Here is a 26,826-nt window from a genome sequence, read left to right on the forward strand (position 1 = left end):
ATAAATCTTTCGCAGAACTTTTCTCTCGAAAACTCGCAACGTCGACTCATCAGTTGTTGTCATCGTCCAAGCCTCTGCACCATATATCAGGACGGGAATTATGAGTGACTTATAGAATTTTTTTTTGTTTGTCGAGAGAGGACTTTGCTTCTCAATTGCCTACTCAGTCCGAAGTAGCACCTGTTGGCGAGAGTTATCCTGCKTAGGATTTCTAGGCTGATATTGTTGGTGGTGTTTACGCTGGTTCCAAGATAGACGAAATTATCTACAACTTCAAAGATATGACTGTCAACAGTGACGTGAGTGCCAAGTCGCGAGTGCGACGACTGTTTGTTTGATGACAGGAGATATTTCCGTCTTGCCCTCGTTCACTGCCTCCTCCAATTCACTTCACGCAACACAAAAAACCACTTGCAATTTCGAGAACAATAGAGATTTTCGCGAATAAACACAAGCGTTTTGAACGAAATCTAAGTTCAGACTACTTGTGTGGCAATATAGCGGGCTGAAGATCATTCCTTTAATCGGTTCATTGTAGAGCGGTTACCTAGGTACTAAAAAAATTAATTTTGAGTAGCATCGCTAAAGTTTGTAATTTTAATATTTGTCCGGAAAGGAAACTTTGGTTTTTACTTCTCAATTACCTACTCAGTCCGAAGTTGCACCTGTTGGCAAGAGTTATCCTACGTTGGATTTCCAGGCTGACATTGTTGGTGGTATTTACGCTGGTTCCAAGATATTTATTATCTACGACTTCAAAGTTATGACTGTCAACAGTGACGTGAGAGCCTTGTCCCGAGTTCGACGACTGTGTGTTTGATGACAGGAGATATTTCGTCTTGCCCTCGTTCACTGCCAGACCCGTTTGTGCTGCTTCCTTGTCCAGTCTGGAGAAAGCAGAACTAACGGCGTGGGTGTTGAGGTCGATGATATCAATATCATCGGCATACGCCAGCAGCTGTACACTCTTATAGAAGATTGTACCGTCTCTATTTAGTTCTGCAGCTCTAATTGTTTTCTCCAGAAGCAGGTTGAAGAAATCGCACGATAGGGAGTCGTCTTGTCTGAAACCTCGTTTGGTCTCGAACGGCTCGGAGAGGTCCTTCCCGATTCTGACAGAGCTTTTGGTGTTGCTCAACGTCAGCCTACACAGCCGTATAAGTTTTGCAGGGATACCAAATTCAGACATCGCGGTGTAGAGGCAGCTCCTTTTCGTGCTGTCGAAAGCAGCTCTGAAATCGACGAAGAGATGGTGAATGTCGATTCTCCTTTCACGGGTCTTTTTCAAGATTTGGCGTATGTTTAATATCTGGTCGGTTGTTGATTTTCCAGGTCTGAAGCTACACTGATAAGGTCCAATCAGTTTGTTGASGGTGGGCTTTGATCTTTCACACAATACGCTCGATAGAACCTTATATGCAATGTTGAGGAGGCTTATCCCACGGTAGTTGGCGCAGATTGTGGGGTCTCCTTTTTTATGGATTGGGCATAGCACACTTAAATTCCAATCGTTGGGCATGCTTTCGTCCGACCATATTTTACGAAGAAGCTGATGAATGCTCCTTATCAGTTCTTCGCCGCCGTGTTTGAATAGCTCGGCCGGCAATCCATCGGCCCCCGCCGCTTTGTTGTTCTTCAGGCGGGTAATTGCTATTAGAACTTCTTCCTGGTCGGTCAAGGGAACGTCTGCTCCATCGTCATCGATTGGGGAATCAGGTTCGCCTTCTACTGGAGTTGTGCGTTCGTTGCCATTCAGCAGGCTGGAACTAATTTAAGTATGATCTGGGCATCGGTGACTAGATCACCTTTGGTGGTTCTACAAGAATATGCTCCGGTCTTGAAACCTTCTGTAAGCCGCCGCATTTTTTCGTAGAATTTTCGAGCATTACCCCTGTCGGCCAGCTTATCAAGCTCTTCGTACTTACGCATTTCGGCCTCTTTCTTTTTCTGTCTGCAAATGCGTCTCACTTCCGTCTTCAACTCTCGGTATCTATCCCATCCCGCACGTGTTGTGGTCGATCGTAACGTTGCGAGGTARGCAGCCTGTTTTCTCTCCGCTGCGAAACGGCACTCCTCGTCGTACCAGCTGTTCTGTTGTACTTTCCGAAAACCAATGGTTTCGGTTGCAGCTGTACGTAAGGAGTTTGAAATGCCGTCCCACAGTTCCCTTATATCGAGTTGTTGACGAGTGCTCTCAGAAAGCAGGAGTGCAAGCCGAGTAGAAAATCGTTCGGCTGTCTGTTGTGATTGCAGCTTCTCGACGTCGAACCTTCCTTGTGTTTGATGGCGTGCCTGGTTTGCTGCACAGAGGCGGGTGCAAATCTTGGCTTCAACAAGATAGTGGTCCGAGTCGATGTTAGGACCTCGGAGCGCACGCACATCTAAAATACTGGAGATGTGTATTCCGTCTACCATAATGGTCGATCTGGTTGGTGGTTTCTCGATCCGGAGACAGCCAGGTAGCTTGATGTATCTTCTTATGCTGGAAACTTCGGTCCCCGGCGAAGTCGATCAGCCTCAACCCATTTGGGGATCTTTCCTTGTGGAAGCTGAATTTACCGACCGTAGTACAAAAGATTTGCTGATTTAAGTTGTATTTTTTCTAAAAAGAATTCTTAATCTCTTTTATGTATGAATATTATCGTTACAAGAATATTTGACTAATAGACTAATCAAAATATATAAGATTGTCAAATATCTCCCTTCCACTTTTTTTTTTACTCTTTACACAATGCGTTGTAAAAGTGTTACAGTGATGGGATTTAGTTCAAATATGCGCCGTTTCGTTCGTTAATCTGTTTTCATCTAGACGGCAACTTCATACTCTCCGCCCCTCTATGGCGCTATATCCGGGCTATATGGTGGATGCGATAAAACCTCCCATTCGAGCTCCCGTAGCTTCTGACGAGTCGCCAACGAAGTGTGTGGTCTAGCGTTGTACTGGTGAAACACTACACCTTCCCTGTTGACCGATTCTGGACTCTTCTGGTCGATCGCCTGCTTCAAGCGGTCCACTTGTTCGCAGTAAAAGGGAGAATGGGAGCAGCTCATAGTGGATGATTCCCTTCATCCAAACACACAAAACCTTAGTGGCAGTCAATCCTTCGGTCTTCGACCACGAACGTTTTCGCTTGATATTGTCGTATGTGATGTGTGTTTTTTTGTCGCCAGTCACCATCCGCTTCAAAAATGGGTCGAGTTCGTTCCGTTTCAGCACCATATCGCAGACCTTGATTCGGCCCAGAAGGTTGCTTTGCGTCAAATCATGCGGCACCCAAACATCAAGCATTTTTGTGTATTCCAATCAAATATTTAGAACCTCACGAGGTATTGACACTTATTTTCTCAGATATACTGCCATAAGTGCCGCTTTACCTTTTTGCAAGCAAGATTTATATTTGATATATTTATATTTCATGTACTATAAATATTTTGCGAATAATTGAAGTTATAAAAGTTAAATTGCGGAAAACTATTGCATTGTAGTTGTCGTTATGCGATGTGTTATACGCAGATGGCTTCCGAAGGGTTAGTAACTTGATAACAACCCTAAGTTAATTCTTTGGGAAGAATTTAGAAAGTACTTGACAGCGCCAAATCACCCTCCTTTAAAGTTTTTCTATGCGCTTACTACTGCAAATATTTTCATAAATCTGAAATTGAAAACGCGGGTATCTTGGTATTGACTCACTTTACCGGTTTTTTTAACAACTGCTAACTGTATAACGTGTCGTTAGAGTATTCAAAGTCGTTTACTACTACTGCATAAGTAGTCTTAAGAAACACTCACTTCAATGTAATGAAAATTGTCGGCGCAATAAACATTAATACTTTGTTTACATAACGGTAAATATATATTTTTGCATACTGACATATAAAATTCCTTACGGTACCATTGGTTGAATATGCAAATGTTGTTAAATAAAAATTCCTTTTTAAGCTGAAAGCTGCAGAAATGACTATGCTAGATAAAAGCAATTCTGTTTACAAAGATTATTTTGTAGCCATAACTATTTATATTTGTTATGTAATTGTCCATATTTAATTATTCCCGTCTACATATTTTCTACAATACGGATTCAGGCTTAAAAAATGTAATACATGCGAGTACAGACAAGGGTTCGTCCAAAGTAAATATATAGTAACTTTTTTTTTTTAAATTCTAAATTTAAGCGAAGTGGCAACTTTAACACATTTTTGCTTTTATTATCTACTATATATTTTATATATGCAATTTGGAACCACTATATTTTCTTGAAAATATGGGTGTATACTTTCTTTAAGGTAAAATATTATGCTTTGAGCTTTACAAAAATCTCGCCTTGATTATTGTGTATACATTTTTTAACAAAAATACATATGTATATTTTTTTTCTTATTCTTCAGGCTTCAATGGACTTACCTCCGGACAAAGCGAAGTTGCTCAAGAATTATGATGATGAAAAGAAATGGGATATAATATGTGATCAGGTTAGTGAAAATGTGCTCAATAGTTTTATAATTTTTTAAATATAAAATTTATTTTAGTTTTAAAATTTGCAATTAATGTTGAATGAAAAGCGTTGTAAATTTTTACTCTTATGACAGTTTGGTTTGATCATGGGCTATAGAAAGTAATCGAGGCATTTATAAAACAAACTGCTTATCCATAAAATATCTTTCTAAAAATTACGAAAATACAGAATCAGTTGTTAATAAAATTGACACCAGTAGTTGATTGAATATTTAAATGAATATATTTTTGGTGAGAAGCAGAGGTGAGGCTCTAGTTGTGGAAGACCACAATACAGTAGTTCACTACTTCGAGGAATAATGGTATTGCGTGTTCATGGAGAAGTAAAACTTTAGCAGAACATCGTTTTGAGATGCCCACAATGAATAATAGTGCGAAAATAAGCATAAAAGACTTAATCATTAATAATTAAAATCTGTAAATTATATTCTTTTTTCTCTGACTATTTTCAAAAATAGTTCAACACGTTGGTTTTTAATTTATTTTTTAAAGCTTAGTTTAAGAGGCTTCTCTTTTAAAGTTTTCTTCTTAATAAACTTCACTTGTTAGAAACTTAGTTGCTTTTGAGCCATCCCCAAGTTAGTAGCAGTACAACAATTCTAACATAAGTGTATCACGTACTTAGGTGAACGTGATCGCATCTTTTGGTCGAAGCACTCTTTATGCAATATTCCTCAATATTTATATATGGAATGGTTCAGTTAGCAACTCACTTTCTGCTTATGAAGCGGTGTAAGCAGTCAAATATGTAGCACAAACTTCTTTGAAGCGTTGTATTCAGGCTCAAGGGAATGAGCTGAATCACAAATTTGAATGCAGTTTCAAATAATTTACACCCGGCTCCCAGTGCCTGCTACCTATTCTGATTGAACGTGCTTCACGCACACATTTATGCATTTACTTTTACAAACAGTGCCCCATCGCCGGCAATATTCTTGATAAAAATACAATGCAATCAGAAGCGCAAACGAAGCAAAGACGCATGGTGGAATAAATCAAATAAAGCAACTTGTTGGCAGCGACATCGTCGCCATTGCGAACAATCATCGCTGCGGTGGCGTACATTAGTCACCCTTGATCGATCGTGGCAATCAGCAATTGCATAAACTCTTGCAACAGCCACATGTCAGCTTGGTGTAGAAAGCTTCGACCATGCTGTAAATTACTAAGCACGTAAACAACTCCAAATACATACTTACATACTTACGTGGATACCTAGGCATTTCGAGAATTGCTATGTGCATACACATACTATATCTTTTTTTACCCGCCATACTACCAACGCCTTTGAATGGTTCGACATTTCTTATCAGTTAGTATTTGTAATTACAACGGTTTGTAAAAAAACGCGGGAATATTAATAAAGAATTCATTGATCCCTTACTATGATTCTTATCTGCTGGCAAACATTTTCACACTGTGTTTTGAAATAGCAGAGCTATGCGTAAACTATGAGTCTTGCAAGAGCTTAATGAAAAATTAACAATACGGCTATGTAATATTCGATGTCTATTCGATATTATCCCTTCAGACCTTCAATACACAATTGTGATTGTAAGACTAAAAATATAATATATTACATATGTCTGGATATATACGGTGTAAAATCATTCGATAGATAGAAATTCTTTTATTAGATATGTGAGGGGTGGGGGTACTATTAGGTATTATTGAACCATTGTTATCGAAGACAAGATTACAAGACGAATGGAATTCTGAGTGGCTGTCTGTTAGTCTGTTCTGTCTGTCCTCCATATGTACAAGCTGGAACTTTAAAAACTTTTAGAAAACATTAAAATATCTGAATTATATCGTTTCCAAAAAAGTCAGTTCAAGTTCGTAGTGCAATCGGGCTACAATCCCGCCTTTTTAACTCTATATAATTTCTTCACATTACACTACACAAATCAAGTACCAATAAATATGTAACTTTGCAAAAATAATGCCATCTCCAACCTAAAAATTGTCAAAATCGGACCATAACTGTTCAAGGTGCACATACCAATTATGTAGGCCCCAGTGCGTATGGCTAACTTTATGCCAAAAATTTCGGACAATCTGTAGTATGTGTTATTGAAATTCGGATGAAATGTTTCCTTGATAATAATTTGGTCTTTTCTCCATATACGTATGTGTTTATATTAATATATTTGTAAAATTTCTTGAGAATAAGTTCTCAAGTATATCTAAGCAATGTCGAATATTAATGCAACTAGCCTTTCCATGTACGGAGACACCGATGATTTTAGCATAATTTTCGGCAACGGGGAATTAAATGTAGTAATAAAACCAAGTGAGTCTAAATTTGATTGCAATAAATTAACTATTTCGCCGAACAATGAAGTTGAACCATTTCTCTGCATACAGCTTGAAGAGTCATTCCATTCCACCATTACGACCACTTTTAGATATAAGATAGAATACTTTATATGCAAAGTCTTATTTGAATAACGTCATTGATTTTCGATTTATGTATATGCCCAAAAAATAAGGTAACATTGTATTTATTTTGAAAATTCTTTATTTATTCTTCCAAATCAATTTCACCCCTTCAAAGTAATCACCACTAGATGTAGTACATTATGCCATTATGACCATTATGAGTTCCGTCTTCGCTGTGGCTTGAATATATAATACATGGAATTTAAAATTGTTATATATGGAAAGTAGACGAGGTCGTATTCCGATGTTCCCACTGTTGGAAAAGATGTGTATGGGTTTGTTATGTTACAGGTCAATTGATAACAGCGATCAGATCAGGAGAATATTTTGTATGCGGAGGCCATTCAAGGACCAATGCATGGATATTTGCCATAGTTTTCATTGACTTGTAGCACGGTGCATTGTCTTAGTGAAACAACACGTTCTTTTTTTCAAATGCGACCTCTTTCGTCGAGTACGCCCTTCGAACATTCCAATAACAACACCAATATATGTACATATATAGTCGATGTTGATGGCGCCTTCGTTTTCAAGATAGTCAATAAAAATTATGCCATGCGCATTCTGTAATTCAGACGCCATAACCTTGCCATCCGACTGTTGTGTTTTTCCATACTTTGGAGCGGGTTCATCGTGTACAATCCTTTCTGTTGACTCTCGATTGTGACATATCGACGCAAAAACACAGATTTATTACACTTGAATATATCCAGACACTGCTCCAAATCATCCATCCATCCATCACCTTTGTTTTTGGTCAAAAGTGAGCTCGATGATGATTTCGTCGGTAACAACCTCTTTTGGGAGTCCACTGCGTTCACCGTCTATGATGCTCAATTGACCACGTTTCAACTTAGCATATCAGTCCCTGATGATTGATTTTTCTGGGGCAGTGTCTGGAAACCCGTCGTCAAGCCAAGCCACTTCAACTGTATTTGTCCCTTTCAAAAAGCATTATTTTATCAACACGCGGAATTCTAGCAAAAAGCAAATTAAGTTCTGACAGAATTATATATTAATCAAATGTAATATATTTTTATTTCCCACAGTTCTTAACGGGTTACTTTGTCTTGAGATTTTTATTAAGTCGTTTTTAGTACTTCCTTTTTTGAACATAACCAAATTTTTTTACCACTAAAAATATAATATTAATACACGATAACATTTATTTCCTTTCAAACGCAAACCGCAAAATACAGAATAAATGTTATGAGTAATTGCCTACACAGCGAATTTCATAATTATCATCAAATATAGTTAAAAGCAACATTAACATTAGTTGTATAACATATTCCTGAGAAATTTTCTCCATATAATCAACACTGACTATAGAATAAACACCATGCCACGAAAGTGTTCTAACGACCCCGACAGTTTTGTTATGTGTGTAGAGAATTAACTTATAAATCTCAACGTCGTGATTTCACGTTGTTAACTGAACAGTGTTATTTACACTATTTTGGATTTCGTGTGAGGAATAAGGATAAATCCTGGGTTCCTGCTATACAAAAACACACACATATACCAAAGATTTAAACCGAACCAAAAGGTCATGTAAGCGATTGCTAATTATGTTTAATTCAAATAAAAGGCATTAAAACCAAGTCGAAACACACTACCCAGTATACAAATTTGTATTCGGCCAACAGACCCATCCTGAAAGAACAACTCTCCAAACTCAGCGAGGCAAATCAAGAATAGGGAATATTTGAAGGTCCACAAAGAAGGCAACTGATAATGGATAATGACCTTCAAGAAATGTTTGTGTTTCTTAGCAAACCATAAATGGGAAAATTACAAAGACTTAACAAATGAACTTACATGCATATAACGTCATAGATTTGTAATTGTTTTGTTCACATAACGGCTGTATTTATCACCTATAACTAATACAAGTAGAAATGATCAGGATGACCAGACGATTTCGAAGACTGCCCGTGCAAGCTGTAACTTGAGTAAAACCTAAGATATCTTCATGAAACTTGATACTCATGTTCCTTGGAACCATAAAAAGTTTGGTATTGTAGATCAGCGTGAATGAATCACTGCCACACTCACAAATCTCAATTAATCTAAAATTATACAATATGTATCTATAAATTGCCATAACTAAGCAGAAAATAAGGATGCAAAACTTAGTTTAATTTAGTACAATGTATACCATTGAGGAAGGGCATCTATTGTTTGTTTTATTTGTTTTACATTTCCATAGTTCGTCTAACTTCTTGAAAAAGACTATGGTAGCAAATGAGTCGGGAGACCACCATTTTGTGTGTATTAAAAATTATCGTTGCTCATTAAAAATCTTTTCAATTTTTCAAATCTTTTTGTAGTAAAATGTTGTAGTTTTTTTAATAATTTACATTGTCTATTCGTGTGGGCCTTTGTGTATTGATAATTTGATACTTAGTAAATAATTTTTCACCTGTACATAGTAAAATTGTAATTATCAACACGTAAAACTAAACAAACGTACATAATTAATTTCACGATCAGCGTACAAATTGGTTTAATTCTGCTAAATAAAATGCTTTAAAATTCTAATGAACCTCATTGTTTTTCTTTTGATCTCATATTATCATAATATTAATATAATAATAGGTTGTCAAAAAAGTCTTGCGGTATTTTCGCTAGTTGGCGCTGAGAGCGCGTAGTTCTAGTTTTATTCGTCGCATCGGGCCATGCTATACCTTTTTGGAAAGCTCATTTCATATATTGTTTAATTTTACGATTTTTGTAAAAAATGTTGATAGTGCTGCCAAATACTTTTAGGAGTGTTTTCCAAAAATGTAAACTCTAGAGTTTTTGTCTGCGATATCAAGTATAGTGCCATCCTGATATAGTACCAAACGCAGATATATATGTATACTTAGAACTAAAACTCATTAATATTTATGCATTCTTTAACCTAATTATAATACAATTGTAATGACCGTATGCCTAACACTACATTTCGTACTAACCGCATCAAAGCTGAATTTGAATTTCTGCTTTTCCAATTGAGAAGCAATTTTACTAAATCATACATTTTTGACTCATACTTTTTTGTGTGAATAATTTAAATGTTTGCCCTCGGGGAAGCGTTAATTTACGACCGCGTGCAGCAGTCTCATCACCAGCAAGCTTTAAATTCGTAATGACCTTCTACGTCTGGAAATGCAGTAAACGATGATGCTGTCCTATCAAACGAATCTTAACAAATAAGCACAGACTCACACATATGTATGTACATACTTATAAACATATGTAGAAAATCATCAAGTATGTATTGCTTATGCATAGCGTATAGATGGAGAAGTTCAAACCCAAAATTCTTTACATGACAACGAAATGATCTGGCACGACAAAAGTCATTCATGCATTACTCGGCATATGTGCATAAGTAATTGTGTACATATAAACATGTATTTATGCCCATAGTCATGTGTTGTTTTTATATTTGTCGATCGTCTCCGAAATGCATGTTCTTTGTTATTTTACTTTACATAGCATTCTTTTACATTTGTCGTCAAACTTCAGTGGCCGAAAATTTGATTACGCCAAAACCGGTTAAATAAGTATTTCCACTGATTTTCGATAGATTACCCACATCAGTGCAACACCAATCCTCTTGGTTTGCCATTAGTTTTCATTTTAGGTGTGTAATGAATCATTTAATTAGTGAATTCTTAAAGCCTATAAAATGAGACTTCAATCAAACCATGTCCGAAACGACACCGAAATATTTTTGCGGTAAGTTTGATAGTCATTGTGGAGCTTTTCTGAGGTATTCTCGACTAGCAATGAAATTTTATTGAATAATTATGAAATTGATTTATTTTTTCTTAATAGTGATCAAATAACCTTTGTATTGATTTTAAATAAATACCGAAACAACTTCGAATATAAGTTTCAAATGTCTCAACCATTTCAAAATTGAAAATCGTTGATCAAATACATACAAATTGTTTGTTCTAGAAGTGAGGGAGCAAAAGCGTATAAACAGGTTTCCAATTAGAGTTATAGCCTGATCAATTCAGTGTTCTGATTTGCCTTAAACTCTTTTGCAGTCCATACCATGATACGAATATTTCAAAAGTTTTGAAAAATAATCTCACCAAATTGTTTATTGTAACATGTAATGTTTTATCTACTTTTTCTGAAATTTATGTAAACAGCAAAATTAAGAATTTTGAACTTATGAGCAAAAACTTGTATGTATGAAACAAGTTGGAGATGAAACAATTTTTACTCAAGTAATCGAATGCATGGACAAACGGATGGATAGACAGACATTGGCTATGTCCAAATACTGCAAACACTGATTATTTAAGTAATCGCTAATTATTGCGTAATATTCTTACCCGAAATCTTTATAGTAATGGTTGGGGCTCATAAAAATCATATGGATTTCATATTAGTAGTGTAATCTACGTATCAGAAACCCAAAATCGAAGCGATCGCCAACCGAGGGAATGTGCATTTCAAATATTTACTTTTGTGTGCATTTCAAATATTTACCTACATACGTACAAATTGTAAAACTGCACTAAAGCGATCTGCCAAGCTGTTCAGAGCTATGGATTGCGATTGTGTTCTACACTTACAGGTGAGAACAAAGTCGCAGAGGTCGCAGAGGCAACAAGATAAACAGGACAAACGAGTTTACCTTATCATAACAATGGCAATACAAAAAGCACATGGATATTGTACAGTCATATGTACCTAAAAAGCGCATAAATGCGTTTTGTTATTGATCATTACAAATTTATCAATACTACATCCAAAAAGTTACATTTTGACAGACATAAGACAGTCAAAAGTTATATGTTCTATATGTACATTATAGTGGTTCTCAATATTTAGTGAACGATTTCATTCCTTTAATCACTGGCCTCAATGGAAGATTTTACAACAGAATTTATAAAGAATGTTTTCGGCAGCAGAATCAAATTTGTAAGTGATTTCTTCAACTATACAAGTGAAAGATACTATTATTAGAGCTTTAGTTTTGAAATATCTATCTTAAAATTGACTTCTAAAATTTAGGTATCAGCCCAATGTTTATACATTCATATATGTATGAATGCTAAGGGAGTTATCACGTGTTTAGTAGTTTTCACACTGTTGCTTATAGTATTTGCGATAGTCGAATTTAGTTGTTGTAGCTTTAGTGATTTGGGACATATGCGCGATAAACTTCTTAGAGAACGGGCTCACTTTTTCAAAAAATTTTCCTCACAGGTGTCCCTTGACACTGCCAAAATAAAGTTCTTTATTAGTTATGGCACTTCATATGTTTTTGGTTAATGGCGATTTGTGGGCGTGGCAGTGCTCCGATTACGACCATTTACTAACGCGATCTTTTTTCAAAGGAACGCACATACCAAGTACTTGATATTTTTTATTCCTTGATTCTATTTTGCACACAGAGATAAAAGAAAAATATAACAGAGTTATCATCATAGTGTTTTAAAAGCTAAATATTATAAGAATCGATTACAGCCAAATCTAATTGAAAATCTACTCGACAAGTAATAAAAATTGGTATTATGTCAGAACCATCCATAGTGACTCGATTGTACCGTTGTCTTGAACAGTGACCCACAATTTCATGAACACATCTCGTCAAATTAAAAAGTTTCCATACAAACTCTTGATTCCGATCCTTCAGTTGCTAGGGTAATCCGATCTGAACAATTTCGTCGGAAGCCGAATGAAGTTTTCCATACAGATAGCAAGTGGTCCGATGTTGGCAGTTCCGCCAACGAAGCAGTTACTTGGGGAGAAGTTCAAAATTTCATATCGATATTTAAAAAACAGGGACTAGTTCGCGTATATACAGACTGACGGACGGACGAACATGGCTAAATCAACTCAGCTCGTCACGCCGATCATTTATATAAGCACATATTTTATAGGGTATCTGACGTTTTCTTCTAGGTGTTGCAAATTTCGTGATATACTTAATACATAGGTATAGTCTATTCAGTGTATGAAAAAAAAAGATCGCTCTAAATTTTAAACGTTCAATTATATCAAGTATATCATTCCCCACAATGAAAATAAAACCGTTAAACAAACAAGTAGAATATTTATCTTTATATGTATAAATCTTCTGACGGTGTGCTTGTAATTGAACTGCTCTTAAACGGCTGGACCGATTTTGATGAAATTTTTTTTGTGTGTTCAAGGAGATTCAAGAATGGTTTACATTTACAATTTGATGTTTTTGAAACAAGTTTTTTATTTGTAACTAATTGGTAATCTTGGAATGTTTTACATTCGATCCGATAGCGCAGTCTCTACCATCGCGTGTCCAATATTCAAACCTTAAAAGGCGACATCTCTAGACCAATAATGTCGACAGGCTTGTTCGTTCTTAAGTAATAAATTGGGTGATTCAGTACATCTTTTTTTCATACCTGCTAACTATTGGAGAGAACAAGAATGCATAACAAGCGTCGTCAAGGCTTTGCGGATACTTTGCTAGATTATGGGCGATGGACCGCAAATGTATTAATAACAAACCAAACGCGATATCTAGAATAAAAATATAGCGGCATAACTGAAGTATTGATAAAAATGTCTATTATAATTTGAGATATACAGCAATCTTTTCGAAGCATTGCACAGAGCAGTGCAATATTTAAACGGTAACGATGATCAAACTAATCTTTCCTAAAAAATAATAAAATTTCTAAATATTGGGAATAGTGACATAGAACTGCAACCAAATGCACAGTGCAATGAATTAAAACTGGCTCAGTAATCATTCGATGAATAGTATACCACGAGCATGCCAAAAGACTGATGCCATAACCTTGCTAGCCGATTTTTTGTCTTGCCACGCAAGAAAACCGTTTCATAATATGCAGTCCACTTGGCTGACTGTCGACTCGACTCGATTGATTTCACTGGTGCACAGCCCAAATTCAACAGTATTTTCCCCCAAAAACCAATGCGATATTTCCGATAGAAATCATATAGATGATATTAGTTGTACTACCTATGTATCAGTCACAGTAAAACGTGGACCGGCCTTCTAGTAAGCTTATAAAATTCATCATTACAATAACAACACCTCAAATAGAAAAGTTAAAAAGATGGAAATTAAATTACTTGTCAGATCATGACTGAATAACATCAGGAGTCAAGATAGCAAGGTGCACAGTGCAGGTTATAAGCAACCTTAAGTGGGTTAAATAATAACTGACACAAACAGAAGAACAAATTTAAGGTTAAGTGGCAGGGTCATGCACACTGCATAAAAACATTTGTACTTTTATTCTAGTATGTATGTAAATTAGTGTGTATAGCTGTATGCTTATAAACTAGATGTGAAATATTTTCGTTTCGTCATATTCCGTTTTTAAGTTATCAACTAATTATTCTTTCTTATTTGCTTTTGCTTACTAAAATAATCAGCTTTATAAGAAATTTATAAGAATTTATTTTTAAAATAAGTGGTGAACATAAATTAATTTATTTTATAAATGTTTTTGATTAATTTTTGTTTTATTATTTATTTTTAAAATTATTATTTTTATTGTTAGTATATTACTTTGCGCTTAAAACTGATATGCTGCTTAATGATTTGATGTTTTTCGACAAATGGAGGTCCACAAAAGTAGCATTTTTGCTGTTTGTCATTTGAGAAATACATCCGATGGGTTACATTGCCCACCTGACTTGATCGGGACTTTAAAACTCCATCTTCTGTTAGTTACTCACTCTCTTAGTTCGTTAAACCTCAAGTTTGTTAAACTATTTTTTGTTGAAGAATACGAGTTGTAATGATATTTGGTCTTATAATATGCAGAGTGCGTCATCATGTCAGTATATAACCATATAAACAGTTAATAATATTGTCTGAACCTCAAATATAAGCAATTCACTAATAATCATAATAATCATATCGAAAAACCGGCGCCCGTCACACAGAACAGAGCGAGAACTTACAAGATATCGTAGCGTCATTAAAACCAATGAGAACTATTTCTCGCGTTAAAATGCCCTATTTGGAGAAAGAAAAAGCAATTTCAGAGCCCTGAATTTGAAAGGCAGAGTGATTGTTACACCTAGTAAAAATCCCTTACCTACATATTTCCATCATAGCAACCAACTTTTAGGTAGTCACGTGGGTTTTTCCTTTCTCCTTACGAACAAAGGATTATAATGGAGTTTTATCTATAAACATTTATAGACCTTATTAGTCGTAGCCGTAAAAAATTATATAATTTTAGTTTACTATTATTCTTAATAGTATTAAAAATAATCAAAACCTTTCGAACGACCCAAATTAGATACAGTGGTGGTCATATACTTAGCACACTCGTACTTTTTGGAAAAAATGTTCCATAAAATTCATTTCTTTACTAAAAACTTAAATATTTTCACATATATTCATATATCACAGATAGATTAACTTAAATAATAACATAAAGGACGATGTAATCAAAACCTACAAAAAGAAAGTAAGAATAAATGATTACTACGTTGGACACATACTTAGCACATTTCAGGTTTATCTACAAAAACTTTGGCAATCCGCTCCGAACCAAATTTTACTTCAATATTTCGTTCTAAAACCCTCATTTTTGATCACTTCAGAAGATCTTTTAGGCAAACTCTCCACCAAACGTCTACATTGTTCCACAGGTATATTCAACCATATACTTTTGATGCTCTGCCACAATTCTTCTAAATTTTTGAGTTTTTTGCCCTCAATCCTTTTCCCAACTTCACTCCACAAATTCTCAATTGGATTAGGATCAGGTGATTGAGTTGGCTACTGCAGAATGGGAACGCATTGCTCCTCAAAGAAATTTTTCACCAAACTTGAAGTATGTTTGGGGCCATTATCATGCATAAAGTGCCACCTTAGAGGCATATGGTCGTCGACAAATGGAATCATGTGTTCTGTTAACATGTTTTTGTAGACAAATTGATCCATTTCTGACGTTATCCTAACGATAGGTCCAACACCGTGCCAAGAAAAGGCCGCTCACACCATAATATTTCCTCCTCCATGTTTCACCGTGTTTTGTGTATACATAGAATTGTGCTGCTGGTTACTGGGGCGCCAGACGTAACGTTTACGATCAGATCCAAATCTACAAAACTTAGATTCATCACTCCAGGGAACGTTCTTCCAAAAAGAAAGTGGTTTGTTGATGGGGGCTCTTGCGAATGAAAGGCGTGCCTCCAAGTTCTTCTTAGAAACAAACCGTTTCTTCTCAGAAATGCATCCACGCAGTCCGCCTTCATTCAAGGTTTTAGATGAAACCTCTATTCCGTATACTACATAAACTTCGGTTTAAATTTGTGTAGAGCTCTTGAATTTGTCGTTTTTTGAAATTCAATGAATTAGATTGTCTTCTTTGGAGGTGGTTTTGCGAGGCCTAGGAGCTCGCACCGCGGATTTAAATGTCCCAAATTCGTCAAAATGTTTAATTGCGTTATAAATGAGCATTTTTGCAATCTGGGTTACCGACTGCCCTTCACTTCTTTACTTCACAATTATAGTCCGCTTTTCTTCCGTGGAACACAAACCTCTAGCCATATCTAATCAGATCTAATTCAAAACCACAGTTTTTATATTAAATAATCTCTCAACAACAAAGTTTTTTGTATTCGAAAATAAATATTTCTTAAAACTTTACAAAACTTCGACAGTCTAAGAAGTGTGCTAAATATGTGTCCACGACAGTAACAAAAACAAAGCGACGAAACTTTGCGATATCTTAGCTTGGCGCCTTGATCATGTCTAGACAAAGTGGCGCCTTTGAATTTTGTAACATTACGAAGAAAACATCGTTTGAATTTAGGTAGAGTGATGTGTGCTAAGTATATGACCACCACTGTATGTAAAATAAAATAAATGTTAGAGGTTGTTTCTTAGCTTTGCTAAAACCGAAAATGATGGTAAAAACTTCCTAACTCGTAGGATTTTTCGTGTTACAGCCTAGGGGTGTGAGGTCAAACCACGATCATTCACTAAAATCACAAAAATAGCTGTAGGAGATGGTAAATGTTTAAACTCAAATTTGTAATCAGAACACCTCAAATACACCACAGACCGCTTAACACATCAGTCGCAAATTTTTCCTTCAGATTTGATGAGCACTGTTATTAATTATTATGCCATCAAAACTTCAACGCAATAAAACGTAGCCAAAAAGTAAAAAAACTAATGACTTAACGCTTATTAGGAAAGTGGTAACAAAACGTAACAGCGATACATAAAATGCAACAATCAAAAACAACAGATATTCGGTAATAATTGGCAGCAGCAAAATCACAAACCGTTGAATTGTTGTAATGAACTCAACGATTGTGAGACAAGAAACAAACTTGCGCCGAAAAACAAGCACCAACCAAAATGTTAACTTCAACTCAGCTAGCAACACCAATGGCGAAAAGTGATGTAAGGCAACTCGGTAATTTGTAACAGTATCAGGCCAATGATAACAACAAACAAGAAAAAACGTTAACTTCGGCTGCACCGAAGCTGTAATACCCTTCACGCATACAAAAGTTTCCTTGCAAGATCTTCATTTCAATCGTTCACTTTGTATGGCAGCTACATACACTAGGTATCAAATGAAAGTATAAATGTAATATATACTGGTAACCTCAGATCACTCATTTACTTCCTACATTTTCGCTTAAGAATAAATTCATAAAACTTTTCATGTAGATGCACCCTTATGTAAATAAACAGTTGAAGTAATATAATATTTGCACTTATTATTTGTACGCAAAAAATATTTACTCTATCGAGAGTGATTAGTCCATSAGCGAGMATCAAATGAAAGTATAATTTTAGTTTTGGTTCATTTCTTTCAAWGTAAAACTGARTTTTACTATAGATTTAATAAATTTGCATTTATTAARGGAATTTCTGTTATGGTGAAAATGTTTTTGTTCTGTTTCTTAGTAAAAACATTAARAAACTGAAGARAATCGAATCTTAATTRTAGAAGATGGGATTAGGAGTGAAACGTATCAAAAAATATAAAGATATTCCATTTCTGTCGTAGAGACAAGAAAGATTTTTGAATACTTCAAGAGGAGGAATAGATGCAAGATTCAGTAGGGAGGAAGTCCATGGTCCAAAGTTTCTATACACGCTGAGCGACTTGTACGAAGAAAAGCTCCTGAAAACMTTAAAATTTTATCGCAGGAGTTGATTGAAMGTTTTGGTTTGGATGTTTAAATTAGTACAATGAAAATAAAAATACAAACATCTGGTTTTAAAAACTATGTCGCAAAAAAATKACCTATGTTTWCCATTTCGAGTACGAAAAAAGGACTAGAGTTTGCAAAAAAAATCCAAACTTACCAACCTCATTTTGAGATAAATTCAAATTCGAGCTAAGGAGTTAAAAAACACGTTAGGGAGTGTTGTGTAGACTTTCGGATCGCTTAAAAGCACAGTGCATACAATCATCAGTGAAGCATGGAGGATGTTCTCGCATGGTTTGGGGCTGGTTCTCAAAATTTGCTGTAGGTAGTGTATTTAAAATCCATGGATGAATGACGGTAACTTCATATGTTGACATTCTTAGCGAAAATTTGAAAATAAATGTGTAAAGATTGAACTTGGGGTCATTTATTTTCCAATAAGATAACGACCGCCAACGCACATCTCGCCTGACCACTCGCAAGTGGCTTGGCCAGCTCAGTCATTAAGTATAAATCCAATTAAGCATTTGTGGTTAATTTTTGATTCCAAAATACCAAAAAGCAGCCGTACAAACTTGGAATAATTTTTCTTAGAGACGAAGCGTCAAATTGATATTATTCGAMAGAAAATATTAGAAAATTTGGTACGAGGCATGCCAAAACATCGTCGTGCAGTAATTCAGTATAAATAAGGCGATATTAATTAATAAATTTACTTTTAAACCAAAAGTTTTGTATTTTTTCAAAATGTATACTTTCATTTGACCACTTTTATTTAAAAGGCCTTTTTTTTTTAGAGTGGAAGAAAATTTTTCTTTCCATTCTGGGAAAAAATATATTAATTTATAATTTGTTACTTAAATACCTATGCAAATGTAATATTAATGTATAAATTATTAATTGTTTATTTTAATAAAACTGCATTGAAATAACGTCTGTGAAATTTATACTTTCATTTGATGCCTAGTGTATATGCTACAGTGGTCTGATACTGGCGAGGAGAAAATGATGTGTAAAAAAATACAGATCGATATCTCAAAAACTGGGGGTGTTCAGGGTATAAAAAGAAAAAAAAATTATAATTTGTTCATGCCGACTATTATTGAAAGCATTGAACGGTAACACATGCCGCCGTGTCGCTTAGCGGGTAATGATAATAATAATAAAAACAATTACAACATTAACGTCGGTAATAAATAGGATACGGAAAAAGTTATTGAACCAAAAATCAAATATTCAAATCAAATTTAAGTAACGCAAACAGCTAAAACAACGACAAAACTACAATAAAGCTGCTGTCAATTGACTCTTCGGCAAATATTATATATCCTCAAGTCGAAGAAAGGTTACTTAATAAGGAAAAAATATCTTTTATGAAGATCTTTATTTGATTTTGATCGGTCAATTTAAGTGATAGCTGTATGCTATAGGGGTCCGATGCCGGCGTTATTGGCACATTGAACATGGCCAAAGCGACTCAGCTTCTCATTTTGATCTTTTATATTTTTTTTTATTTTATTAAAGCTTACATAATAAACAAATGATTAAATAAACTAAAGTACGCAGCGCATATCTTTTATATATATTTTTTCTTTATAGGGTTTAAGACGTTTCCTTTTAGATTATATGATTTCTATTAGTTGAATTACAACTATTAGTTAATGAGGTACAGCATTTTTGTGAAGCAACTTGTGTTAGTTTACAAAGAAATGGATCATAAAACATTTCGTGTGGTAATAAAGCATTGCTTTTTGGGGGAAAATACTGTTGAATTTGGGCTCAGGGAAATCCATCACTGAAAAGGTATCCTATGTCCTTACCCTGGTTCTAAACTACCTCCCCACCAATTTTCAGTCAAATCGGTTCAGCTGTTCTTGAGGTATAAATGGTGTAACTAACACAACTTTCATTTATATATATAGATTTGTAAGTATGTACAATAATTTGTTATGTATCCATTTGGTCATCATTGTGGTAACTTTATGATAAAACGTGTTTTCATAGACTTTATTGGATTTACCGAGCGTAAGCAATAAACCATGGCAACAAAACATTTGTCATTGTTCATTAAAGTAACCAACTGTATAACACATTTTATAACATAAATACATAACATGTATATACATTTGTAAATAAATGCTTTAATATTTCCACAAAAGTTCATAAAACAGATCTCGACGGGAACTCAATGTGCTATTTTCTTATCTTTATCAATTTCCATTTTAAAGTAGAACTTTAAATGCGAAAAGAGTTTATTGCACCCACTGCTCTGATAGGCGACTCTTTGTCGCTGCACAATGGACCATATCTTTCAATATGCTAAGATGGTGTTTTTCATTCACTTTGTGTTTGTGTGGGTGTACAGCAGTACAATTGTTGCCTTTCTGCATATCCGTCGGATAAAAGTTGTATGCATGTGTGTGCGTTTATAGATAGATATACTCGTATATACAATTTGTTTGTACGCATATTTAATTTAAACTTATTTCAAATGGACATGACGAATTCTAACATAAAAATGTATTTCCAATGAGCTCTATGCAACATTTCTGATGCACCTTAACTAAAAGGAAAGGTCAGGGACCATATAAAATGTATATGTAAATGATCAGCGTGATGAGCTAAGTCGATTTAGCCATGTCCGTCTATCTGCCCGTCCGTTTGTATATATACGAACTAGTCACTCTGTTTTTGAGATATCTTGTTTTTATAGCAATACCTGAATGTATTCTCCCGGCAAGGTACTTTTTGCAAGTTGCGAGAGTATAAAGTATTTGGTTACACCCGAACTTAGCCCTATCTTACTTGTTATTACTGTTGCTGCGGTTGCTAAGTACTGAAACAACGAGATATCAAAAAATTTTACAATGAACCTTCCGCTAGTATAGTTTTATGTTTTGTATTTTTCGTATGTATCTACAATATTTTAGAAGAATCCAAAAATCAAAACTTATATTTCTTCAATATGGGAAATATTTGCAATTAGCCATTGTCTGAGTAATATAACACTTGTATTTTTTTTATTATTGTCAGAATTTCGTAAAGCATTCTTCATATGGAATGATTGATACTATTGGATTACTTAAAATCTTTCGCTCAAAGTTGAGGAGACTTAAGGCGTCTACACTATTCTTAGTGTTAAGGATGATTAGATGAAAAATGAGAACACAATTTATCCCAAAAAATAGCTAATAAATAACCTATTAAAATTACAATTTTTATTAGTTGTTTGAACTTGTATTAATTGCAGGATATGGTGCAAGCGAAGGATCCGCCCTCTCATTATTTGAATAAGTTGCGCACATATCTGGACCCAAAAGCGTCTCGCAGTCATCGGGTAAGTTTGTTTTTAGAGCTCACATACATATGTACATATGTATTGTACATATTCGTAGTATTTGTAATGTTTTCTATCGTAAATGTATTGTAGTTGCAGTTGGTTGAACGAGTAATTGTCCCAAGTTTGTAGTTTAGTAACGTTTCTCATTTCTTGTTTCACTTTGTTTGGCTTGAGCGCTTCTTAATTTTTGTAAATTTTTATTTTTATTCTTAAATAGAATATAAACTTGCGAATAATTATTTATATTTTTATAATGGCTTTTGGGTATCTTTCCGTTGTCTGTAGAACTCAGTATGTAGAGAGCTTAACTACTTATTTTAATTATACTCACCAAAACCTTTCTGTACCGTATTTTAGGAATATATATACAGTACATATGTATATATTCCATTAAGAAACTTTCAGTTGAAAATTTATTATTTTTTGGTGTGTCATATATATCAACATAAAAATATCTTCAACTAGACTTAAAGTCTAAATCTGAAATCTACTGAAGTGATCATATACAGATCAGGCAAAATTATCGGTTAAATGTAGGAAAAAACTAAAGACCGACATTCACCCAGGGCACAAATTATTAATATTACCTACAGATTAATATTCTGTTTTATGAAATAATCCGAGACAAGTCAGCTCGTCGTTTAATAATAGTTACTAATAATGGAAATTAAAACTAAAAAAAATAATTTGAATTACAATTGCAATATTTCTTAAAAATTATTAAAATTCCAATTTTACATTTAAATTGTGGCGGTGCTGGTCTACGTCAGCGTTTACGCGGTTATAGCAACAACGTTCCAGTCGTTTCTTCTTTTCGCTCTTTGGCTTCCATTAGAGAAACCAGGTACAGCTAGATCCTTCCCTACCTTATCTGGAGTGTTCTCTTCCATCCATTCCACCTAACCAGCGCAGCTGCTGTTTCTTGATTCGCTGAACTATGCCAATGTCGCCGTATATCTCGTACAGCTCAGTACAGTAGCTATAAACATCGGTCACTAGATCGCCACTTTGGGTCATACAAGGGTATGCTGCGGTCTTGAAACTTTCCGTTAGTCACTGTATCTTCGTAGAATCTTCGAGAATTACCCCTGTGGGCTATCTTCTCAAGCTTTTCATACTCACCAAGTCGCTGGTGAGTGCTCTCGGAGAGCAGAAGTCGAGTAGAAAACTGTTTCGATGTCGACTGTGATAGTAGCTTCTCGACGTCGTATCTTTCCTATATTTGCTTACGGATGTGCTTTGCTGTACAGAGGCGTTCGCATATTTTATCTACAACAAGATGTTAGGACATCTGCACATCGAGGACACTGTAGATATTTCATCTATTACGAAGTGATTGTTCTGGTTGCGAACTTTTCTATCCGGAGACAGCCTCTTTTCTATGACCGCTGTAATGAATGTCCCGTCCATTACACTTCTTGGGCGTCAGTGATGTCATCTTTACTTTTACGAGGACCACTTACATGCCCTTAAATCTAATTCTTATTACGTTGTCTATGTTCGTCATCAATAGTTAAGTTTTTATCCAAGGCTGTAGTTTCTTTTTCATTGGGGTTGTTTCTATATGATTTGTCTCAAACCCAGCGCACAACCTTGTCGAGTATTATAAAGTTTTGTACACATTTATATAGCGGTCCGCTTGCTTCAAGAGTGACGCCCGCTCGCAGCCGCAAACGCTTAAACAGATGAAAGAGTAAGAATTGAATATAGTCACACGACTGTAACTGCTTACCCAGAAGCATTATCGTCCTAAAATTAAAACAGGCTTCCGAATATATAGTAAATCAGTCCTGAGCCGCGAGCGTCATTATACTTCATATAGTGATTTCCATTCATTTTGACTTTCTATCTGACTTTAAAGTGTTGGTCACTATTTGTGCTATTTTAGTGAAATTAAGTGAACAATTTTTTTTAATAATGCAGTGTAGCGCTGAATATGACCAAGATTGGTCAAACACTGGGTCAACACTTCACATTCCTAATATGCTGACTTCCCATCCTCTGGTTCTCATATACATACACCACATAATTAAATTTAGTCGATCTGGTTGAGTTTAGGTCACATACCATATATCTCATTTGGGTGATTACGCTAGATTTTAATATAAATAGTTAAACTAGCAACTTTAACTAAGGGAATTCATGATTAATAATATACGCTTTTACGCAACATTTGAGTATAAAATCTTCGGTTACACCTAAACTTTGCTCTTCTTTACTAGTTTAAACTATTTTTTTTTTATTGCATTGACTAAGATGTAGATACTTGAAAGCCACTAAAAATGTAAAGAATACCAAAATATTCATCGAACTATTCCCCGTAGTCTGTTTTGATGTTTGCGGTACGTTGGATATGATCTATATGTTTTGAAGAGTAATAAAAGCATCTTGGCTTGCGCTCTAATCGACTTACCTGCTGCTATCTATACTTTTGCGGTTTAGATGAAACTTCTTTACTTTGTATGTAGTCAAATTAAATTTCTCTTTAAAATACTGAAAATTAATGCAAACTTTTCGTTTTCTCTATTTATACACTCACACACTTACACTACAATTTTTTCTTTGTTATTTTGTTTTTAATTTCTTTTCATGCTTCTTAAAACTTACAACATGATTTACTTCCTACACTTTTCAACGTCACCAATTCCCACACATCTTATACTTTCAACATTCACTTGTTTACGTAATATGAATTTTTTTGTTTGTTTTCGGTTCGCTTTTGTGCACACCTCACCTGTCCCAAAAATACATTTACAAATATACCTGAAACACCCTGTATATCCTAACAAACTCCTCCTGTTGTGTGTTTGTTCGTAATCATCATTACTCTTAATTACGGATTACTTTTCAATATTCCCGATCCTAACCCATTTCCCTCGTCGAACTTATACCTTGCTCCTCTCCCCTCCTGTCCGGGACAATTTTTACACTTACAGCTATTTTTCCTCTACTTTCTTTGTCAGAAACGCAAAATGGTCGGTGAATCCACATCGACGCAGGTGCTGCGTGATCTTGAGATCTCGCTGCGCACCAACCACATTGAGTGGGTAAAGGAGTTTCTTGATGACACGAATCAGGGTCTCGACGCACTTGTTGATTACCTAAGTTTTCGACTGCAGATGATGCGACATGAGCAGCGTGTCGAAGAAGCACTCTCCGATTCCGATGAGCGTCTAAACATGACAAGTAGTCAGACGGTGGGAGGTGGCGGCACCGGTTCGGGTTCAGCGGATGGTCTTTGCAGCACATCGGTGGGAGTTAGTTCACCGCTGAGTGGTAGCATCAACATGGATGGTATGCGACATCACCAACATTCACACGTGGCTCACTCGGGCGGCAGTCTTAATGGTTTTTTGCGTCCCTCGCTGGCCGAGGTGCTCGACAGCCCCAGCATTAGAAGACGCTCCAGGCATATAGCGAAATTGAATATGGGCGCATCTACAGATGATATACATGTGTGTATAATGTGCTTGCGCGCCATAATGAACAACAAATACGGATTTAACATGGTAATACAACATCGTGAGGCCATTAATTGCATTGCGTTGAGTTTGATACACAAGTCTCTGCGTACCAAAGCGCTAGTGCTGGAGCTTTTAGCTGCCATTTGTCTGGTGAAGGGTGGCCACGAGATCATTTTGTCCTCGTTCGACAACTTTAAGGACGTGTGTCAGGAGAAGCGACGCTTTCAAACACTCATGGAATACTTCATGAATTTTGAAGCCTTCAATATTGACTTTATGGTTGCGTGCATGCAGTTCATGAACATTGTGGTTCACTCTGTGGAAGATATGAATTATCGCGTTCATCTGCAATATGAATTCACAGCTCTTGGTCTTGACAAATATCTGGAAAAACTACGTATGACTGAATCAGAAGAGCTAAAGGTGCAAATTTCGGCATATTTGGATAACGTATTCGACGTGGCGGGACTAATGGAGGATTCTGAAACGAAGACTGCAGCGTTGGAACGTGTGCAGGAGCTTGAAGATCAGTTGGAACGAGAAGTGGATCGCAACTCAGAATTCATGTATAAATTGGCTGAGCTCGAGACAGAAGTTGCTGTATTGAAAGCAGAACGAGAGGATTTAATGACGACAAAACTGAAATTTGACGAAGAGGTCACAACGTTGCGTCGCATACTCAAACAAAATGAACAAGAGCTGAAGAAACGTGAATCTCTACTTCAAAGCAAAAACCTCGAATTACAAACGTTGACTCGTTCATTACCACGTTCTGGTTCAAATAGTGAAACATCCTTACAAAATGGTGGGGCGTCACCAGATAAATGCATGTCACCTCCACTGCCACCTCCGCCGCCACCATTGCCGTCTGCCATGTCACCTGCCAGTTCGGCGCCTCCACCGCCACCTCCGCCCGCACCACCTGCTCCGCCACCACCGCCCATAACGCACGGCGGTTCCGTGAGTAATGGCGGTACATTATCACCTACAATGTCGACAAACGGCGGCTCCATAGGATCACGTTCACCGCCATATGGCTCTGGTCCAAATGGTGGACCTATGATATGTGCGTTCCAACCGCCACCTCCACCTGTGGCCGGTTTCATGCCCGCTCCAGACGGTGCCATGACAATCAAACGAAAAGTGCCGACCAAATACAAACTGCCCACGCTTAACTGGATAGCTTTAAAGCCAAACCAGGTGAGTTGATGACAATTTTTTAATAGTTGATATTTAATCAAGGTTTATTGCCCAGGTTCGAGGAACTATTTTCAACGAGTTGGATGACGAAAAGATCTTTAAACACATTGATTTCAACGAATTCGAGGAGCGCTTCAAAATTGGCATTGGCGGCTCATTGACAAATGGTAGTAACACTGAAGTGGATGGTCTGCACTCATATCCCAGTAGGCGCTTCAAGAAACCAGACAATGTGTCGTTATTGGAACACACGAGATTACGAAACATTGGTAAGGCACCGTTTTTTTTTTTAATTATCTATGGGTACTACTGTTGTCTAAAATAGCAAGACTTTTTTAATTTAAATTTAATAATAAATAATAAATATAACTGTCAGTGATATCTGTGCCAAATGTCACATCAAAATAATCATTAATGTTTAGTATACGCTTGTCTTCCTGAAGTACATAAAGGGAATTCGGCGATTTTTACGATGAGTGAAATTATTCAACAAGGAAGTTCCATCACTTTTGTGAGTAACGGTAACATTCAGAATGTTGGGAAAATCCTTTGGTGGTAATTGTACCAATTAACTGACGATCAACATGTCAATAAAATATAGAAATTTTTGCTGGAGAATCGACGATTTTCAGACAGAATTCTTACTTGGCATTGTGGAAACTATTTTGAAAGATTATTTGAGCCTAAGAAAAGTGAAA

General features: G+C 35.8%; 1 protein-coding gene across 6 annotated transcripts in view; it reads left to right on the top strand.

Annotated features, from left to right (window-relative positions):
* The window catches only part of LOC108972100 (formin-like protein CG32138), an 82,942-nt gene that overhangs the window by 49,340 nt on the left and 6,776 nt on the right, over positions 1-26,826 (top strand). For 4 of the 6 annotated variants that reach the window (XR_001993607.1, XM_018938566.1, XM_018938569.1 and 1 more), the window contains exons 2-5: positions 4,387-4,470; positions 21,375-21,461; positions 24,401-26,128; positions 26,184-26,397. Coding sequence is in view for 5 of the 6 variants with exons in the window: in XM_018938566.1 (XP_018794111.1) it covers positions 4,387-4,470; positions 21,375-21,461; positions 24,401-26,128; positions 26,184-26,397 (2,113 nt within the window). In the remaining variant the exon portion in view is untranslated. The remainder of the gene's footprint in view (positions 1-4,386; positions 4,471-21,374; positions 21,462-24,400; positions 26,129-26,183; positions 26,398-26,826) is intronic. The other 2 variants (XM_018938570.1, XM_018938567.1) reach the window with 1 other exon arrangement.

The sequence above is a fragment of the Bactrocera latifrons genome, unplaced genomic scaffold (assembly GCF_001853355.1).
Source record: "Bactrocera latifrons isolate USDA-ARS-PBARC rearing strain unplaced genomic scaffold, ASM185335v1 scaffold_379, whole genome shotgun sequence".
Taxonomy (NCBI): Eukaryota; Metazoa; Arthropoda; class Insecta; order Diptera; family Tephritidae; genus Bactrocera; species Bactrocera latifrons.